The sequence below is a fragment of the Patagioenas fasciata genome, chromosome 5, assembly GCF_037038585.1.
Source record: "Patagioenas fasciata isolate bPatFas1 chromosome 5, bPatFas1.hap1, whole genome shotgun sequence".
Lineage (NCBI taxonomy): Eukaryota > Metazoa > Chordata > Aves > Columbiformes > Columbidae > Patagioenas > Patagioenas fasciata.
The window spans coordinates 37106731-37126933 of NC_092524.1; the positions used below are offsets into that span (position 1 = coordinate 37106731).

General features: G+C 37.4%; 1 protein-coding gene across 4 annotated transcripts in view; it reads left to right on the forward strand.

Annotated features, from left to right (window-relative positions):
• The window catches only part of FMN1 (formin 1), a 204878-nt gene that overhangs the window by 58302 nt on the left and 126373 nt on the right, over positions 1–20203 (forward strand). Inside the window, exons 1-3 of one of the 4 annotated variants that reach the window (XM_071809343.1) lie at positions 657–2975; positions 5065–5182; positions 15670–15702. In XM_071809343.1, the coding sequence (XP_071665444.1) occupies positions 1581–2975; positions 5065–5182; positions 15670–15702 (1546 nt within the window). In that variant the 5' untranslated portion in view covers positions 657–1580. Of the gene's footprint in view, positions 1–656; positions 2976–5064; positions 5183–15669; positions 15703–20203 lie in introns of those variants that run through there. The other 3 variants (XM_071809341.1, XM_065839972.2, XM_071809342.1) reach the window with 3 other exon arrangements.

Consider the following 20203-nt stretch of genomic DNA (forward strand, 5'->3'; position numbering starts at 1 on the left):
AGTAATTTGACACAGTGGTGTGATCCATGGCTGATTTCCCTGTGAAGGACAGCTTTCCCCACCTTGCTTGTTTAAGATTACTCATCACAGCTAAATGGCTGATTGTAGAATGACCCTGTGACTTTGTGCAAAAAAAGATAAAAGTGTCTTTGAATTTCTAAGGTACCAATGTGGAAAGTAGACTAAACAAAATTCTTAAAGGCCAGGGAATAAGATAATATAAATTCCTGCAAATTTGCAGTCTCTGTACTTCTAAAAATAAGAAAAGGAGCAAAAGTGAAAACTTTTGACCTAAATGTTACTGACTTTTTGAATATCGAAGGTGCTTAGAGTATTTTGTAGTTTCTTTACGTGTGTGTTTTGAAAAAAATATGTCCCATCCCTGACAACATCTGTTAATATTGAGTTACACAGTCTTGAAGAGTTCCTCCAAGTGTTTTTGGCAGTATTAACTAAAACAAATCTCACACATAGAGCATTACCATGGCAAAATATAGAGATGAAAGTTACAAAAAAAATCTGTCAGCAGAGATCGTTGTCATCTGAAGTAATCCGAGCTCCGGTGCAGTGCAGATGGAGAGCCTACCTGATTGCTAAACAGTTAACTTGGTGTTGCTCCGCCGTGCTGGCTGTTTACCCTGCCCACCCCAACCGCTCCTGGTTCCTGGGTGTGGCGACAGCCTGTGATAAGTACCTGTGCACAGTTCACAGAAGTAGCTGTGCAGAGTTGGGACAGTGGTAATATGAAACCAGTCCTGTGGGGTTTTGTTCGTGGCCCTGGAGGCTGAAATCTGCATTCCAGATGAAACCTGCAGCAAATCGGAAGAGAGCCTCCTTTTTTTTTTTTTTTTTTCCTTTTTCTTTTTTCCTTCTTTCTTGGCTTCAAGGGCACTCACTCGAGTTCACTTCGGCTGGCCGGGAACTGAGGACTCGTCACAGGCACCGAGCAGTGGCACTGGAAGCTTCAGATTCGTCACTTCAGGTTTCCATTTGACATTTTTCGGTGATTATGGATTTACACAAGAAGTTCTTTATCGAAGTGGAAATACTGTGCAAAAAAATCCATCAGGAACTTTCTGCTGAAAACCACTCACAGCTTGTGTACTGGGATAAGGAAGTAGCAAACTACAAATGCATCCAGTTCTGTTCGGGAGCCTTGTTTATAAAGCTGCTCGGCACTTTTTAGCACGTAGGAAGTTGTGTGCAGCCAGTAGGATCGCAGCGTCCCAGCAGGAACCATTGGTCGAATTTTCAACCAAGATTAGTGCGCTGGCATATTTGCTGTGACAAAAAGTCCTTTGTGTACAGGAACAAGTTACCGACGCTGCTGAGAACTTTTTTTACGGTGGGTCTTTTGCTGCTCCTGGAATACAGTTTGGATACCTGAGGGATACTTTGGCTGCCGGCAGCAGGAGGGCAGGGTGGCCTGGGGGAGGCTGGCTGCCCTCACAGGGCTGGGGAGCGCTGCCTCCTGCAGTGCCTGCAGTGAGTTCAGTCTGCTGTCTGAAGGCATGTATTAAATACTTGTTTAGCAGTTAGTAGCACTGCTAGAAGCAAATCTATCCTCTGCTTTACACAACATGGAGGAAGAAGAAAATGCGTTGCCCGGTTCCAGTGAGCTTCCAGACCTGGAGAACACAGCAGGAGGCAAACCTGATATTTTCACTACTTTTTCTGTGAAAACACTTTTTGGATTTACGACTAAATTTGAACCTACAGCTTCCAAAGAAGAAACAGTACTTAAAGCATTTCAACCCTTGCACACCAATATAAATACTCATGCTGACACCTGGCATGAGAGGAATGATAATGATTGTAATGGAGACTCAGAAAATCAGCCCGACATGAATAGTACCAGTGGCCAAGCTGACCCAATGTCTGGCAGGCAAACTGACCTGGAACTGGATTTAGCTGAACAACATGAATTACTTTTTCACCATTTAAGGTTTGTACAGACTTCTTTGTCTCAATCTGACAATGATGACAAGGATGCTATTCTTGTACAAGGTACTTTGGTTTGTACAACAAGCGATACAGAATCGGACACAGAGAGTAAGGACCTAGACACCAATGAAAACGATACAAGCAACTCTGGGCTAAATAATGCTGCTTTGTCTGCTGAGGCTTTGGATTATAACAATCAAAATAAGGAAGAGACAGAATCAGGAGGACACAACAACAGTGATGACACTGTGGATATAGATGACATTCAGTTACACCCACCAGTTTCTAAGCAACTCTCTAAAGAGCTGGATGGTGTTCTGGAGCATGACTCCAGTGGAAAAGACAAAATTTTAATGGATGAGCAGTTTAGTTGCTTGCTTGCTGCAGGGGATTGCCCTCAAGAACTTCCAGAAGAAGAACAAAGACCTTCAGCTGACAATACATCGCTCCAAAAAACAGCACTGGCTGAAAAGACTTTCCAGCTGCCTGCTTTCTTCAGTGGACTACGTGTGAGGAAAAAGGGACTAACCACAGAGGATGGGGAAACTCTTACAGAAATTAAACCAAGGGAGAATGATTTAGCTCTGCTTAAATTACGACAGCCTGTTAAGAAATCCAGTATTACATCAGGTTTGACCACTAAAAAAAAAACGGCTGAACCTAAAGCAAGTCCTACATTCCTGGAACAGCTCTCGCACTTGTTGAACATAGAAGTCTCCAAGAATGAAGACAGAACCGAGGACTTTGCTGAGGGATCTGGGGAAATCGAGGACAGTGATGAAGCTCAAGAGTACAAAGCCTCTAGCAAAACAGAACCACAATTTCCCTCGGAGGAAATAAAATCAAGCCCTGCTGAATCTGCACTGGACGTCTTTAAAGCTTTATTCTCACGGCCTCCCAAAAAAGAAACAACTGCAGATACTTCAGAACTGGAAGCCATAAAACGCAAAATGAGAAATGAAAAAGAGTCCTTGAAAGCTGTATTTGAAAGGTCAAAATCAAAACCTGGGGATGGACCATCAGACAAATCTGTAGGTTGAATTGTTTTTTCTTCCTAAGATCTGGAAGCAGATTGATAAAAAAGTATTTATTGTTTAAAATTATTGGTGGGAACTTAAGGTCAAAATGTCAGAATTGTCCTCTTCTTTTGGCAATGTCAAATTTTGGATTCCCAACTGAAGAAATCTTGGGGCTAATTTGTCAGAATTCTTGAGCATTTGCAGTTGTAGCAGAATTCAGTAAATACTGGTGATAGTCACAAGCTTTCAATTGGTAGTGAGAACTTAATCAGCTTCTGATTTTAAAAGATCATTACAATACAGTTGCCTGTATGTTAAGTGTAGTTTTAAATTAACTTGGCGCTACAAATATTTACTGTAGTATTATTTAATTTTTTCTCAATCTCACTCTTTTTTCTTTAATTGAGTTTTTTATTTTTAAAAGTAAATTTCATTTTACCTTTAGGAATAATTCTGTTATGGGAACTGATAAGAGAATTTATGGATGATTTTCAACTTAGTTTGTCCAAGACATGGTATTTAAAGTAATTTTTTTCTTTGGTACATGCATATATCTAGCTTTGCAAATATTGACAGGCATTTAACGGATTAATATAAGTGTTTGCAAGCTTAATATTCTTAGGCATATGGAGATTTAGTTACTATATTTTTTAAAAATGAAAAAAAAAATCTATGATGAGTTTTCATAGAACCAGAATGATAAATGAGTTTGAGTGTGACCTGAACTCATTAATTAAATGAGTAACCCCTTGGGTTGGGGTTTCTCCAACCACAGATTCTTACGGTTACATCTTTGGCAGTTATAATCAGTCTCAAGACTCTTCTTTTTTGGCTAAAGGGGGAGTTATTGGAATGATTAAATTTGCAGGATTGAACCCTGAACCTGAAGCTACTTAAATTAATTTTCTGTGTTGGTTGTACTCTGTAAGTTTTTATTCTTACGTAAAATTAAAAACTTTAAAAAAATCTCGACTGACACCTGGGTAGACTGATAATACCAGTTTGTAGTAAATTACCTATGGGGAGGAGCAAAGAGGTACTCACTGGCCGTGGCTTGTGTAGCAGTTGCAGCCTGTGTGTGCCCTTCCCATTCCTGGCTTCTTCCCGCTGACACCAGCCCTGGGCTGCACTGGCACAAGCGCCTGGGTGGCTCCCAGCAAACCTGCCAGGGAAGCTGTGGCCTCACACGCTCAGGGAGGGAGCACAGGAGTCAGCAGGTGTGGCTTTTGTAAGTGTCTGCTTAATGTCTGATCTAGTACAAATGTACATTTTCTCAGGGCAGAGCCAGAGTGAGAGGGTCTTGCTTTTCCTCGTTCCTTCCCCATGTGGGCCATTTATGGGTGACTTTCATGCAGGGTTTTCCTGTTGCTACAGTTGTGTCTATGCAATTATTTGTAGTAGGAGCATATTGTAAATTGGATTGCAGAAGTTTTAGAGATGTAAAAAAAAACCAAAAACCAAACAAACAAAAAAACCCACAACAAAATGTAAAGCTCTAAAAGAATGCTTGTTTAATAATTTTTTCTGTTTTAGTTTGTTTTTTGTGCCTCCTTCCCCCCCACCTTTAAAGGGTTATTTTAGCATTCCTGTTGACAATGCAGTCCCATTAACAGCTGCAGCAGCACTTTGATGTGTCAGTATGCTGTGGTATGTGGACTGAGCAAGCTGCTGGGGGTGGGGCAGGAATTTAATAAACTAGCTATGCTTCCTGAAAATTATGTTGTCAAATGATGTCTTAGGTGGATTGCACTAATGTTTACTTGTAAGAAAAGCACAGATGGGTTTCTTCACTCTGAAAAAAAAGATACAGGAAAAAAAAACTAGTGTTCTTGACCACCTCTATGGTTCACCAAAGGAGCTTTCCACACTGATGTGAACAGTTTCAACAAATCATTGTATGTCACATGCATTATGTTATTTTCCTCCTAAAAATTACATGGATTTCTTTGTGTCCCTTCTAACCAACTGAGCACTGTTTCAATCAGTCGAATGAGGCAGATAACCATTCAGGAGTACACATGTAGAGCTGAGCATGGTGGTTGCTGTTTTGGAATCTATTGATACTGCAGACTTTAATTTTTTTCTTGTGTAATTTTAACAGCCTGACCTGAGTCCCTCAGAGCAAGATGACAAGACTCCAGGGAGACTCCAGACTGTCTGGCCGCCACCAAAAGCAACGCACGAAGAAGTAAAAGTAGGATTGAAGTACACAGAAGCAGGTAAAACAAAGAGGTGAAGCATTTGCAGAAATTAGTTTCTGAAATTTTTGATCTTGTTACATACAGAGCTGGTGATAAGTCACAGTATTTTCTTATCTGTAAAAACAGACCTTGTGTCTTGGATGTGGTTTACTGCTACTTGTTAAGCATCTGAGTTTAAATGTAAATGGCTAAATCTGTGTTGAAATCTAAACACTTGCCTGCACAAATTCGTGAGGAAAGAAGTGGGTTTCTTTGAGAAATTAGGTTATCCATTTCTAATGGGATTATGTTCAAATGAGCAACAGAATAGTGAGCAAATGGAAACCTGACTGCTTTTGACATTGCCTTAGAGTGCGGGGGGACAGTGACCTGCCCAACTCTAGTCTGGCTGCAGATTTTCTTCAGGTAGTACCTAGAATAGAAGTAACAAATACCATTATTGCAACTTGTCTGTAAACAGGGGAATACTCGTGTCCACTTGGATCACTTTTATCGGTAGCCATGTGTGCTTGTCTGTACAAATGTATGAGAGAGTATGTCTAAGTGCAATGCTGATCAGTTACCAGGTAAGATTTCCACAGAAAATTCTGTGGAATTCTTAATTTGGTGTTATTTAGATAAATACTTACATATTTACAAGGGATTATTGTAGCCACAACTCTGTTTCAAATTTGCATACTTAAATATGAAACAGGAAGTCCTTGTTACTCAGAAATTAGTCATAAACTGTGGAGCTGTCTGAAATATTGAAATGAAAGGCAATAGACCATCTATTCTCCAAGTACCTGGAGATTTTAGAAAATACCACTTAGAAAGGATTAAGTGGAATTAAAAAACAAGGTTAAATGCTACCTTGCTGTGACAAATTGTAGAGGGTAATGCTATATGGTTCTTTCCAGTTCCAGTGGATGTCCATCTGGCCTTGTATGTGAGGAAGAATAAATAGAAGTAGTAGATCTATTGCTCTGTGTTGTTTAGTGTATTACTTTTTTCTCCCTCTTTCCTCAGTTTTCTCTGTCTTCATCATCCTTGTTTGTAAAGCGGGCATGGAAGACACTGGAAGATTCAGAAACCTTGCTTTTGACAGGAATGACATGTTTCAAATATAGACAGAATTGAATTTACAATGCATCTGATTGGTCTGAGGTGTGGGAGTCTATCACTAGGTGACCAGGACAGGTATTCAGCTGTTGATGAGGAATGCTACAGGCTTTTTCTGTTACTCTTAGATTGTTATTATAGGCTGTATTCTTGCTGTATTTAATTTTACCCAAATAAATATTTTTTCTCCTAATGACTGTAATCATCTGTGGCATAAACAAACACTGAAATAAAGGAAAGAAGACTGAATTAACAAAAGCTCCAGATTCTACTACTTGTAGAGAAATGAGGTCATGCTTTCCTGAAATCTGAATAGGAAGGGCAGACTGGCTTAGAGCCCATGTAAATTGTTACTCTTTTGTTACTGTGATATTTTGGGTGGCAGTGTCATCAACATGCTGATGGTTAGTTTGCTAAGTCAAATTTTATACAGACCAGATTCTGCAGTTCATTAGTCACTGCAGTGTCTGGCAGAGAGAAGGGTTTGAATGAAAACAAACTGCTGGTGATTCAGCGAGGATGAGACAGAGGCGGTGCTTGCGATGGCCATAGGCAAAGGCTGTATTTGCAGTGTGTGTTAGGAGTGCAGCAGAGTTGTAGGTGTGCCTCAGTGATGAGCAGGCTTGTGTTTCTTTCAGCTGTTCATGGATACCCAGAAGGTGGTTGTGGTAGCAGGGACACAGCAAGCAGTTGTAAGTTGCCTGTGATGGATCAGTTACATTTGCTTTTCTGAGTACTAGGGTGACTGTTTTAAAGCATTATGTGCAGGAATGAATTTAATCAGTCTCCTGCAAGTGAAGAAAGGTACTGTACATGAGTAGTGCTGATATAATTTAAAAAAGAGTTTGTATTCAATGTTGTCTCATTGCTGGGGGGGTGGAGTTTGTGGGTTTTTTTAATGAATATGAAAGTGGCAATACAGCATTACTTCTAAACTCAGTATCTTCACTCTGACAGTGTCTGGTACCTTCAAAGTGCATGAGTGTGTTGTCATTTCCCTTCATCCCTCTCCCGCTTCCCATCCAAAATTCTCTCCCAGCCACCAGTACCTTAGGAACTTCTTGTGCACAATGTGGGCTCCTTAAAAGTATGATAGAAAGTAGCTTAATCATCATTAAACTGACTGGTCTCAACCTGAAACCCTATTTCTTACCCCAGTGTCTTGTCCTGACAGCTAAGATCAAATGAAAAACTATTGATTTCAGAACAGGCTTCAAAAATTGTGTGCGGCGGGGATGTTTGTGATTCCAGGCTTACTCCACTGATGTTCCTGAATAGATGATTATCTGTATTGTAAAAAATGCTGAAGTGACTTGTTTTGACTTCCAATCAATGATTTATGTTAGTGTTTTAATTTCTGTGATTAAAAGTTTAGTCTACAAAAACAATAAGAATCTGTATACAAACAATAATAATAGGCTGAATTATTAGATAAGTATTCATTTAGCACAGCTCTATTTTAGGTTTAAACAAAATACCTCTGTCACAAGTGGGATCATATGCAAGCATAAATCTGTGGACGTAAGTCTTTGTGCTTGTGACAGGGTACAAGACTATGTGCTTATTTTATGAGGTAGCACAGATTTTTTTCATTTCTCATGAGAAATTAGTATTTAAAGTAACACCGAAAATTTGAAAATTGGAGTACTGTAATCTTTCTCACAGTTCTACACTAAGTCTTTGATTTAGTTCTTTCATGTCCATGCACTCTGGCAGCAACGACAGGAAGGTAGGGATGAGGAAGAGGATTCCTGGCTTTCTGATCTTTTCTCACTTCCTTGCCATGCTTTTCCTCGTTGTTCTTGCTGCCTAGTGGAAGCAAGAAATTCAGGCTTACTTTGGCCTATGCAGCAGACACCACAGTGACTCATAGCAGCTTGAAGGAGCAGCTAACTCCCTCCTGAGGTTCGTAGTCTGGCTTGATGTGTGGGAAACCAACTGAAAAGCAAATGGACATAACAAGGAACACGTGTACTGGGCTGAGTAGGCCTGTTAGGAATATTAGAAGTGAAAGAAGTTACTGAACAAATTTAATGCTGCAGTAGTGTGAGGGGTTTTTTTGTGCCTTTGATAATATCTCGTGTAGTCATAGTGTTGTCACCCCCCAAGATTTTGAATTAAAAAGATGATATTACAATATTTTGGCATATCTTATGTTTTCTGAATCTTTAATTCCTCTGTTTCCATAGAGCAAGTGACTGTGTTGTCAACTACCACTCTGTAATTAGCACAAGCTGCTTATGTGGTTCTCTAGAGAAACCGGAGCTTCTTTGAAGTGTGTCAGTCTAAAATAGTTGTCCAGAAAGTCTGTAGTACATTACATCATTTATATTCTGGAAGACTAGAAAAAGGGTTTTTAATTTATAGTTATAGGTTTATTCCATGTAAATCTTTCCCAAATAATCAAAGACATTTCTGTGCATATTTTTCTGGCCCTAAAGTTCTGTTTTTCTGTTTTCATTAAAAGTTTATTTTTCTTTTTCCTCCATAATTCTTAGATTTCTCCCAGTTTTTAAGCATTAAATCTGATAGAAAGGTAGATGTGTCATCTGTTATGTCTCATGAAAACTTCTAACCAGGTAGAGGAGACAAATCCTTGTCTATATGGAGCAAACTCATCTGTGATACTATTTCACATAGAATCCACATATAATCAATGTCCCAGCTGCTGCTGAAGACTAGATCAGCATTTGCAGCTGCTCATGTCCAGGAAGAGGAATTTAGACAAGAGTTCTGCTGCTCATAAAACTGCTTATGTTTGAAGAACCATCTCCATATTAAGGTAGTATACAGATCCTGTGATTCCTATTAAAAATGCATTGTTAGCCATTAGGAACAAAATTGTTCTCTTATATTAATCAGAGAGAGTCTAGTCTTTTGCCTAAGCAAAACAGAAATTTAAAAAACTCTAAGAGAGAAGTACTTGACATTTTTTCTGGAGAAAATATTTTTTAAAAGTCAAGTCAAAACATTAATCCATTTAGTGCTTTTTTCATTACATGTTTTCTTGTTAATTCAAATGTCTGTATTTAACATTGAAACACCCTGTTCTTTCACAGTCTATCTATTCATCATCCTTAGATCTGAAGTGAGGTAATGCTGTCTCTGTGGTGCCACAATTCCAACAACAACAGTCTGTGATGCTATAAGCACAACTTGCAGGGTAAATAAGAAAATCGGGAGGTGACTGAGAAAGCTCTTCTTAAACAAAAAGAGTCTAAATAAATGGTGAATGAAATGAAAAATAATGGCAGAGGTTTATTGCCAGGTCTTAAATATATTACAACCTTGGCCCCCTATGCCCTGGGCTCCCAGCAAAAAAATCACATTATGGTCATGATGTAAATGTAGAGAATAACCAGGTTATGTGAGAAAAAGAGAGTCGTAATGGTCTGAACAAGTAGATGAGAGATAATACCATGATTTATTTTTTTTTTTAACATGAATTTTCTTTGTGGCCTTGAACAATTTATGATCGTCTGTAAAAGAATCATAATGCTTGACCACGAAGATGGTCAGAGGGCTGGAGCACCTGTCCCATGAAGACAAGCTGAGAGGATTGGGTTTGTTCAACCTGGGGAAGAGAAGGCTCCAAGGACACCTTATAGCAGCCTTTCAGTACCTAAAGGGGATGTACAAGAGAACTGGAGAGGGACTTTTTTCCAAGGGCACGTCATGATAGGACAAGGGGTAATGGCTTTAAAGTGGAAGAGGGTAGATTTATATTAGATATAAGGAAGAAATTCTTCACCGTGAGGGTGGTGAGACACTGGAACTGGCTGCTCAGAGAAGCTGTGGGTGCCCCATCCCTGGAAGTGTTCCAAGCCAGGTTGGATGGGGCCTTGAGCAACCTGGTTTAGTGGAAGGTGTCCCTGCCCATGGCAGGGGCGTTGGAGCTTGATGATTTTTAAGGTGCCTTCCAAGCCAAACCATTCTATGATTCTATTAATATGTTGTTAATGTCCTGAAGCAAATTGTTGTAACAGTGCCTGCTAACAGCTAGTTTCATCTCAGAATTAAAAAAAATACTTTTTTTTTTAGTTTCATTTTATTTGATTTCACTATGGTATTTGAGGTTTAATTCTGGGATTCTGTTACAAATTTTATTGAAATGAATTAGATAAAGCAGGACTACGGCAAGCAGGATACTATGCATTGGCTGAAGATAGTGGTTTCGCGATGTAATGGTCACTGATCAACTTGATATGGCCTTAGAGTGCAGGTGGGCTGCATAAAGGTTTTGTAAATTATTTTCCTACATTTTACTGAATTTATTGTGCAGCATGACAGGTGTGTTTGTCCATGTTATGTCAGTGTTTCATATTCTGTTTCATATTCATGTTCTAGCTTGTTATTGAGAAGCTGAGTTTTTATTACAAGCCAGATTTTTGTAGCCATATTATATTCCTCTAGACTAACAATGACATTTTCTCCCCTTACTTATGCCAACTAAAGCTATAATTTTATGTATTTGGAAGGTATTTGGCTTAGAGCTGCTTGGAAATCTCTACAATTTCAGATAAATAGGTTGTGCATGTGCTGATCAATGCAGCAGCCACTTTTCCAGTTATCTTGCAGCCCAACCTGCTAAGACTTGCTTTGAAAATATTAAAACACAACCAAACAAACTCAAAAAGAAGCAAGAAACAGAAACTTCCTTTGCTTTTCCTCACCTCAGCTGATACTGTCATTCATACTCTGCCTCTTGAGATAGGGACAAAAAAAAAGGTAGGCACCTGTTAATGCTGACTATTTGTTGTTAAGATGCTCGTCTTCCATTTCTAGCCCTTTTGCTACCTTTTGGAACGACTTCAAGCAAACTGTGAGACCTTTCTAAGCTTTATCCATGAAATTGGGATAAGAATCCTGACCCATTTTTCAAGTCAAATTCAGTTTTTTTTCTGTTTATAGGCTATTACAGTTAGACAGAGATGCAGAATGGAAAAGAATACTGACTTCCTAAACTTAAATCTGAAAAAAAATAACACAGAATGGTAATTGTGTCTGAGGCTGTGTAGTAAAATATTCATGCCTTCCTATACACTGAGGATTATGTTATTACAAGGTGAGGGGGCAGAAGAGTTATGCTTTGCTTTTTCAATTAAAAACCCTGCTCTATTTCCATTATGCATATCATCTATAGAAACGTAGAGTATTTAAGAGACCTATTTTTTTTGAGTCTGGATGCATCTACTGCAGCAGATGCCTGCCAAGGACACTTTTTACAGTATACAATTCATATCTGGATGCATACGTCTGTGCAGCCATAGATACCAGTGTGCCTAAGAATTCACATACAGAACAGCTTTCGTCCAGTCAAAGTAGAAACTTGATTCTCAAACTACATTTTCCCAGTGAGAAAATTAATCCATTATCTGAATATAGTGGAGGCAAGTTTTATGAATAATTTATTTTATTGTAGTTTTTATTTTACATGTTGGCATTGCAATAGGGCCTACCAATGTGACATTGCAAAGGCCTGAAACAGTCACAGGGTTTTACGAGATGATTCTTGTTATATAATTGAAACACAGTGAAAGAGCAATTGTGTACAGCACAAGAAGAATGACTTTGTATTTTATTTCCATGGTTCTATTTCAGAATATACGAGGCTTTTTGTGTAACAAAAATGCCTCTGAGTTTTATTGAATTCACTTTCCTGTTCTCCAGTCTGACTGTTCACATGATCAGGTGTTCTGTTTGGCCCAGCATTTGAACATGAGAGATTTACATACTAGTCAAAATGAAACCCTGAATCTGAACACTGTAGTGCTTTCTGAAAATTTGCATTTGGATTTAAAACTTGTTTTGGGGATTCTTTTCAGTTAAATTCAGTATTATCCCTGCCAACTTTGTCCCCTTTGCTATGGCACAGACACATACTCTTATCTGTTAAAAACCCAACCCTATTTATTGTACCTTTCTTATTTTTATATATATCCATGTTTTAAGTCTGTCAGCAGTTCTAAACATATTGGGGAAGCAGTGCACCTGTGTGTGAAGATATGTAGTGCACCTATGGTCACCCACATATCCACCCACATTTGAATACATATACACGTACTGCATGCATAGAATACATATGATGTCATTGTATGCTTACTATATATATCATACAGTGATTGCGAAGGTGTTAAAGATCTAGAATAAGTGCTTTGTATTTTAAATTTGTGCTAGATGAAGTAGATAGAGTCTATAAGTCATCAAAGAAATTCTGTAATTAATTTTTCTTCATGTTTGCTGATAAGGCGTTATATGTTATATGTTTACCATATTGCATTGGTGAATGTGATCCAGTAATAGACTGGGTTTGTAAATGTGAAGTAGGACATTTATTGAGAAAGAAATCATGTTGGATTGCTGCAGCAGCAGTACCTCTGATGGTGCTTTGCTGGGACAGTGACAGTGACGAGCAAAACTATTACTTTCTTCTCTCAGGTGAATGAACTGTAGCTGTAACCCCACCTTTGACAGGAGAGGAATAGTTAAGTAGATAGGTTACTCAGGTGACTGCTTCTGAATAGTGCTTTATACTGCTTTGCAGTCAGAAAGAGTAAGAATTGTTTTCTTCATTTCCATAATAGAGGATCAAGGGGTTACTGTTTTTTCCTTCGGAAGGATGCTTTTCTGTGGGTATGGTTCTGTTGTTCTCAGGGAATTCAATGAGTGTTGTCAAGTTACTTTATCTTCTGTAGTAAGTTAGTTCTTATATCATTTGTATTATCTCAGTATCCAGACAGTATTTAGATAATGGACTATTGGTTTGTTTAGACCTGTTTCTTCTTCACATGTCCCTCTCCATCTGTCTTCCTCACATCTTCCATATTTTCACTGTATTGGAGTCTCCAAGGTGCGGAAAATCATTTAAATTTTAGGATTGGAGGGTTCTTTCTTCACTTAATAGTCTAAAAAAATAATTAAGTTGAAATGAAGGATGTCTGCTTGTTTCCCAGAAGGGGGAATTGACGTCCTTATATGTATTGAATTATGGGGCTGTAAAAGGGTCCAGGTTCAATGGGAAGTAAAGAAAGGACAACAGGAAGGAGTAGTTGCAATGGGGTTGGGGAAGAAGTGTTAGGATAATGTGGCAAAACTGCATTCAGTATTATTTTAACCAAGCCCTAAAAATTAGGCAATTCTAAGAATATCTTCAAGCGTAAGTCAGTTTTAATTTCCTAGTTCTAAAAGGATGCTTAAATGCAAAACTTGTTCAAATTGATGTTCAGAAAGTTTAAGATGACAATCTATCAACTTTTTGTAAACCTAAGCTCTGGGCTTTCACTGACCACTCATTTTTGAAAAAAAGTGTAAGCCACAATTTTTCTACTTAGAATGTTACGTTAATGTAGCATTTCAAATAAATGTCTATATTACTCCAAGTGTTACTTCTGTGGGAAAATTATGCTTTATGAACACCATTCCAGACTGAACAAATAACGTATTTTGAAAGTTCCTCATGACTATGTTTATTGGAATAAAAGCCTGAAAATTCGCTTCTTATTAGGACTGCAGCCTGAAAAAGCCTGGAAGGTCACATCAACGTGCCTGTAAAAATAAAGATATAAATAATAACAAAGGTGTAGCTGTGGTGAGTAGATTCCCCTCTGACACCTGGTGGTTAAAGGGGAAAACTACATAGGGAAATAATGCAGGAAGAAACAGACTATAGTAAAAAGGAATGTTGGAAATGATGGGACCAATGGTTACCAAGGAGGGAGAAAAGATTAAGGAACCCTCGCAATTCTGAAATGTAATTCGTCAGCTTAATTAAAAGTCGATGATTTCCTTTAAGCTAGAGGGTGTGGTACATCTCAAGAGAGGTAGATTGCACTCAAGTTTTCTAGCTTTTGTTCTCTAATTACTTTTACATACTCTTAACATTATTTTGCATGTTTCCACATACTGAGTTTAATATGTAAGATTTTTACAAAAATAGATGTACTGACCAGAAGTGGCTATATGGGTCACTTATCTTCAAAGCTTCTACTTTCTACTTGAAGTTTTGAGATCACAGCGGAGAAGGTTCCTAAATTGCTTATGTAAAGTTTGAGGAGTAAGTCATCTTTTGGAAATGTGAGTTATGGAGATTTATGTGGGAAAGGTTTTCATATAAGATTTTATTTATAATTATTCAAGTAGGTAAGTTGTTTTATTGTCAAAGGAGAAAGATAGTTTTTGCACAACACGGTTTTGAACACAAATAGAATAACACTGAGTAATATTGGAGTGTGCATACTTGCTTTTGGCAACAGTTTCGAGAATGAAAATTGCTACTTGAAACATTGTGGCTCATTGTATCCACTGTTACCAAAGTTGTAGGTTAAATTTTCAGGTCACCAGATTTATAGTGAGCATTTGTACCTTTTCTCTTAGAAATGGTGATGAACACTGAAACTTGCTCAGTATCATGACGAAGATTTACATGAGCATGTATTGTATGTATTTGTAAACATTATTGCTGCTCTGTATTCAGATAATTTCTGTGTGATTATACAGCTGAAGGTATGTCATTTGCATAGGTTGTCCAGAACATCCAGATTTTATTTTATGTTCATGTTTCTATGCATTATGGAAAAACATGCATGCTGTAGTGTATATTTTCTTTGCAAAACAGTGAAATATGCCTCCTACTTTACTAATCATTAGCAATATTTTATATGCTTTATTTCTATCACCCGGTGGCATATGTTGTATGTTGGCCACTGTTATTACACGGTCTAGCCTTTTTTAAAAGGTACGTATTTTAGAAACAACTTAAAAAACACCAAAGAATTCTTGAAAGTGTTCCTACCCCAAACTTGTGTCTTCTAATGAGATTGTACAGAGTTAATCTGTCAAGAGAGGCTGAGCTTTCTGATCTGCGTTGCTCTCGTTGCCTTACCAAGCAACATGAGAAGACAATAATGAGGGAGCACCATTGTTATTTCCAACCGAAAACCTTGAGAAAAGAATAAAATCAATTATTTAATCATTCTACATTGTGCAATATGCAGTTCTTTGTGTGTATCAAGCCAAGAGCTTTATAGAGATATTTGCCACTTTGTTTTCATAGTGTTACTACATGTGGCTTATGGTTAACTAAGGAATATCCATGGGATTTTTTACATTATAGAAATGCATTTAAATACTTGCTATTTGCTTTTGATTTGGTTTGATGCACAGTGCTAATACCTGGGAATACTTAAGAAGTGAAGCAAGTCATAAACAATTGATAATTTTTTGCAAGATAAAATTATGTAAATGGGAGCTGAAAATACTGACTAAAGTAGATGTATGTTTGTAGTAATGAATAAAAAGCAGGGAGTGTGCTAGGCTCCCCACTAGGATTCATATTTAACGAGTGTAAAACTATACATTTCCTGTGTGAAGCTTACATACAATCTTGCTTATGCTTTTATCTCTAGCTCACCTAAAGCTTTACAAGGAGGGACCACCAGGTGGGTGGAACAGTGTAATGTTGTCCGTCTGTGTCTAGTCTTTGGTCCCTTTTGTTACTGTAAAGGTGGTATTTACCCTTCCTTGATGGAATAAAAATGTTAAAGGCAGAGTATGCAGTACCTATCATTCTTTAGGACTTAAAATTTAATAAAGACTACACAAGTTCTGTGATATAGATGAGGAACTGTTTTCAGAATTCTAGCTTGTGTTACTTCAGTTTCAGTGGCCGACATCCCACCAAAGTGAGTGGAACTTAGGTTGTTGCTGAGTGTGAAATTTTACAAAGTTAAGATTTGAAGTCTGATTGGATAGTGAACTGGTGTATTACTTTCTCTCTCTTTCACCACCCCCCCCCCATTTCTCTTTTCTTTCAGCAAACTCCAGGTAAATGTAGCCCTTTTAAGAGATAATCTAATATGCCTAATAATTGGGCTTGTAATAATCTGGCAGTGCTTATTCTAAAAAACTTGGCAGAAAGGACTTCAGGTGTAGTGAAAATTGAACTGGGAAACTTCTTTGTGAGTTGGTGGGCTACGGTCCTCTGTTGTGAAGTGTATCTTACATAAAACTGAGGTAACAACTGAATTTAAGCAAAATGACAAGGTGAAGTGAATTAATAAATGATGAGAAATATTGTAGCAGCATACTTCTACTGATTTGAATAAATATTGCAAATAAAAAAATGGAAACTAAAGCTTTTTGTACATGAACTGAGTTTACTCTGTTTACCAGTCTCTTTGGAAGGATTAAAGGGATGGTAGCTTTTTACTTTTCCGTGACATTGATGTATTTGGACACACACTGGTCTTTAGTCAAAACAAGAGCACATTTAACACGGCCAAAATAATACAATAAAATCCCATTGAAAACTGTGTGAGAGCTAATAAGTTAGTAACTGACAATGTCATTAGCAATGAATCAGTAGAGATGTATTTTGAAGGAAAAGAAGATTTAATTGTGCTTTAAGAAAGGGAATGAATGATATTAACCTGATTTATGGAAGTTTATTTCAGATATAGCACCTACTGTGTCTTTCTGTGTTTTCTTGCTCGGTTTTGTGTCCAACCAAGAGCAGGACACACAGCGGCCTGGCCATTGCTGCATTTCAAATGAAGGTTAAGGAACTTATTTTGTACAAACCTTCACAACCTGGAAACTCCTTTTAAATAGGTCTTTGGAATTATTTAATTATTATAGAATATGTGATAACTAACTGAAGCTGAGTTGGAACTCCGTGTATTTTAAAAGAGGATTTTCTGATAGTATTCCTCTTTTTTCTACAATGACTTGTTACTTCTGCAATTGGTTGCTGAATTAACTGACTTATCTGAATAAGGCATGTTCCAAAGCATTTATTTTGTTCCATGTATGCAGAAATGAGAGAAGGTGAGATATTCTGAAGGGTCCTTCTGTGACAGCTGAGATAGCGGCTGTGGTATTTTAGGTGAAGACTGACTAGTTTCATTCTGGTGTCATGGAGGTGGTGAACCTGTGTACTTTTTATAAGTATACTACTTTTTTTGACATTGAGTTTATATAATCTGTAATGTACATAAAGTACTCTGAAATTTCGGTCTGCCTTTTTTGAAAAAATAAATATTTTAATAAAGGCTTCTTAAAGACATTCTCAAATGATGGAATACTGACCCCCTAGTGATCAAAACAGCTTTTCTGGAGAACAAGAAATTCTTTCTTAGTCCTTCTTCTGGTGTAATATATTGCTTCTGTATCTCCAGCCTGTCTTCTCTTTTATTTCTGTAAGCTGAGAACCTGTCATTATATTGTGTTTGGATAATCATTATTTGTTTATTCATTTAGCTGTTTCCTGTTCCCACGCTTTTCAAACAATTACAGTATAAGCAATCTACTGAGTTAAAACTTTCTAAGCATTAAGACTTGTTTTCTTCTTTTGATCCTTTTTCATAGTTGAGTTAGGAACACTAGATGTTGTTTATGAATATTCAGTGTGATTATTTTACAAGGCTTATAAATGAACCTTATGATCAGGATAAACTCTTGATGCATTATATCACTGAAGAACAAGTTAGTCCTTGGAACCATGGAACACCATTTAGATGATGATGCAAGTGGACATCGTATTAGAAGAAATAAATCTGAAGGACTTTGAAGCCCTGTGCTGTTCCTTTGAAGTTTCATAATGAGAGTCCACTCATGTTTATTACAGCTTTGTGAATACTTCTTAAGAAATAAGATGGTGTTCAGACATTTTTGCATTCATTAAAGCGACTTACATAGGAATTTGTTAGAATTTTCCTGGACATACCATCAATGATCTTGGGGTAGGAAAGGTAGATTGTCTGTATAAACTGCTGTTAACTGGACTTCTGAAGAGTCTGGTCTGACAGACTCATCTCTCCGTGACAACTCAATTGCTAGCACCTCCCATTTCCTTCACTTCAAGAAGGCCCCACCTTACAGGACTATGGCGATGGTGTGGAGGTCCTAGAAACACTTAGGTATTTAGAGTTACAGGCCACTCAGATTATTTACTGCCCACTTGGAGACTGGGCAGATGGGCGAGCTATTAGGTTTTCCCATCCCATAAATCTTTTATCTTTTTCCCTCCTTTCCAGGAGAACAAATAAGTAAACAACATCTTAGAATTGTTCGTGGAACAGTAAAAGATAATCCTACCACTCATCTCTGCCCTAAAAAGCCGGGGTTCTGAAATGGAGGAGTTCTGACCTATATGACTTCTTGAACACACTAAACAATATTTACTGATCGTACAGATATACGATTCAGATTTTGGAGGTCTTCTGAATTTGTACAATATTTACTGATCATACAGATATATGATTCAGATTTTGGAGGTCTTCTAAATTTGTAACTAAAATGATCAGAGGTGTAGTTATTTGGGAATTCTGTGTGTGTTAGAGAGGTCAGCTCAAACGAAACCCTCCATTCAACATCCTTAACACCTCAGTATCCTAGCTCGACTTTCTCTGTAGACACCGTAGACCCCAACAGGCCCAAAGAAGTTACAGGTGTATTTCCTGGAGATCATGTTTATCCTGGAAAGTTAAAATAAATACTAAAGCTGAACAGGTGGTGCCGTAAATACCAATGGATTTATTCATGTTCAAATGTCAAGGGCCTAATAATACTAGAATATGCTGCTATTTTAGATACTTGGGGTTTATGATTATTAATGGTTGATATGAGCAGTTGTCATGTATTTTATTTATAAGATCATCTTTGAGGGACAAAATTTTAGAAAACACAGTGATGTAAAAATTAGTCCAATATATTGAATACATCTTCCTTTGTTTCAGATTATTCTGTGTTAAGCTTTAAAACTCACAGTTATAAAATACAATAATGATTAAAAACTATGTGCTTTTTGTATAACTTACATCCAGATGAGAAACCTTTCTCTATTGCGTTTCCTTTTCCTTGTATGTAAGTTTTGGTATCTGTCAGCTTTTTGGGTTCCAGGCACTTTTGTTCTTAAATTGCTATTCAAGAGAATGTGAATGAAACCTCCTGCTGTTGTATCTGTACACCCTTAATGTTCTTTAGAGTATTTGTACACTCTGCTCCAGAAGATGTGATTTATGAATGCTTGTAGGCATTTACCCACTGGTTCACAGTGTGTGATACTCTGTTGTTTTCACACAGCTGATGTCTGTGATTCTATAATGAATTCCATTTCTGCCTTCTTAGAGCACTTAAAGTCCTTTGTTCACCTCTTGTCCATCTCAATTATTAACTTATTTTTGATTGTTTTGTTTTGCTTCTTCAGCTTTTCCATTGTGCTTCCACAATTGTTATCATATCTGTTCACATGCTGTATTTGTGGCAATTACAGGACACAAAGTTGCTCCCTCCTTGCAGGGGTATTTAGTTAAAACACAACCTAATATTCTTCTTGCAACCCATTACTTTGGATTTGATGCTAATTTCCTGCTTTAACTGGTGTATTTAAAATATTGTGGTACCTTGTGATAAAGACAATAGTATTTAAAAAATCCTTGCTATTAGATCCAGATTTCTTTTCCTGATATACTGATATCTTTTTAGTCAGTATTATCTTTACATGATCATATTGCCAGCCTGCTTTAAAATAAGGAAACAGACTGATACCAAAACTGGAAGTTAGCCAAGGAAGAATGTTATCAAATTTGCACTGATTCTGCAATGTTCAGTGCTAAAATATTTGTATAAAATCAGATAAACGTACTAATTATAATTGATTTTTCCTGCAGCTGCGTGTAGGCAGAACCAAATATGATATGACTGGAATTAAAGTTATGATACTTTCTAATATTGACTGTATCTATGAGTGGCAGAACAGGATCATTACATTAGTCTAGTTGATCATTCTGTAAGTTGTGTTTTTTTCCCCAAACACCTTATAAAAACATACAGCAGAAGAAGGAAATTTCAGATATATATGTTACTATCACATACAATGTAACAATCATTAGGAAAAATCTAAGACACAAAACTGTATTAAAATAAAAATCTAGATGAAAA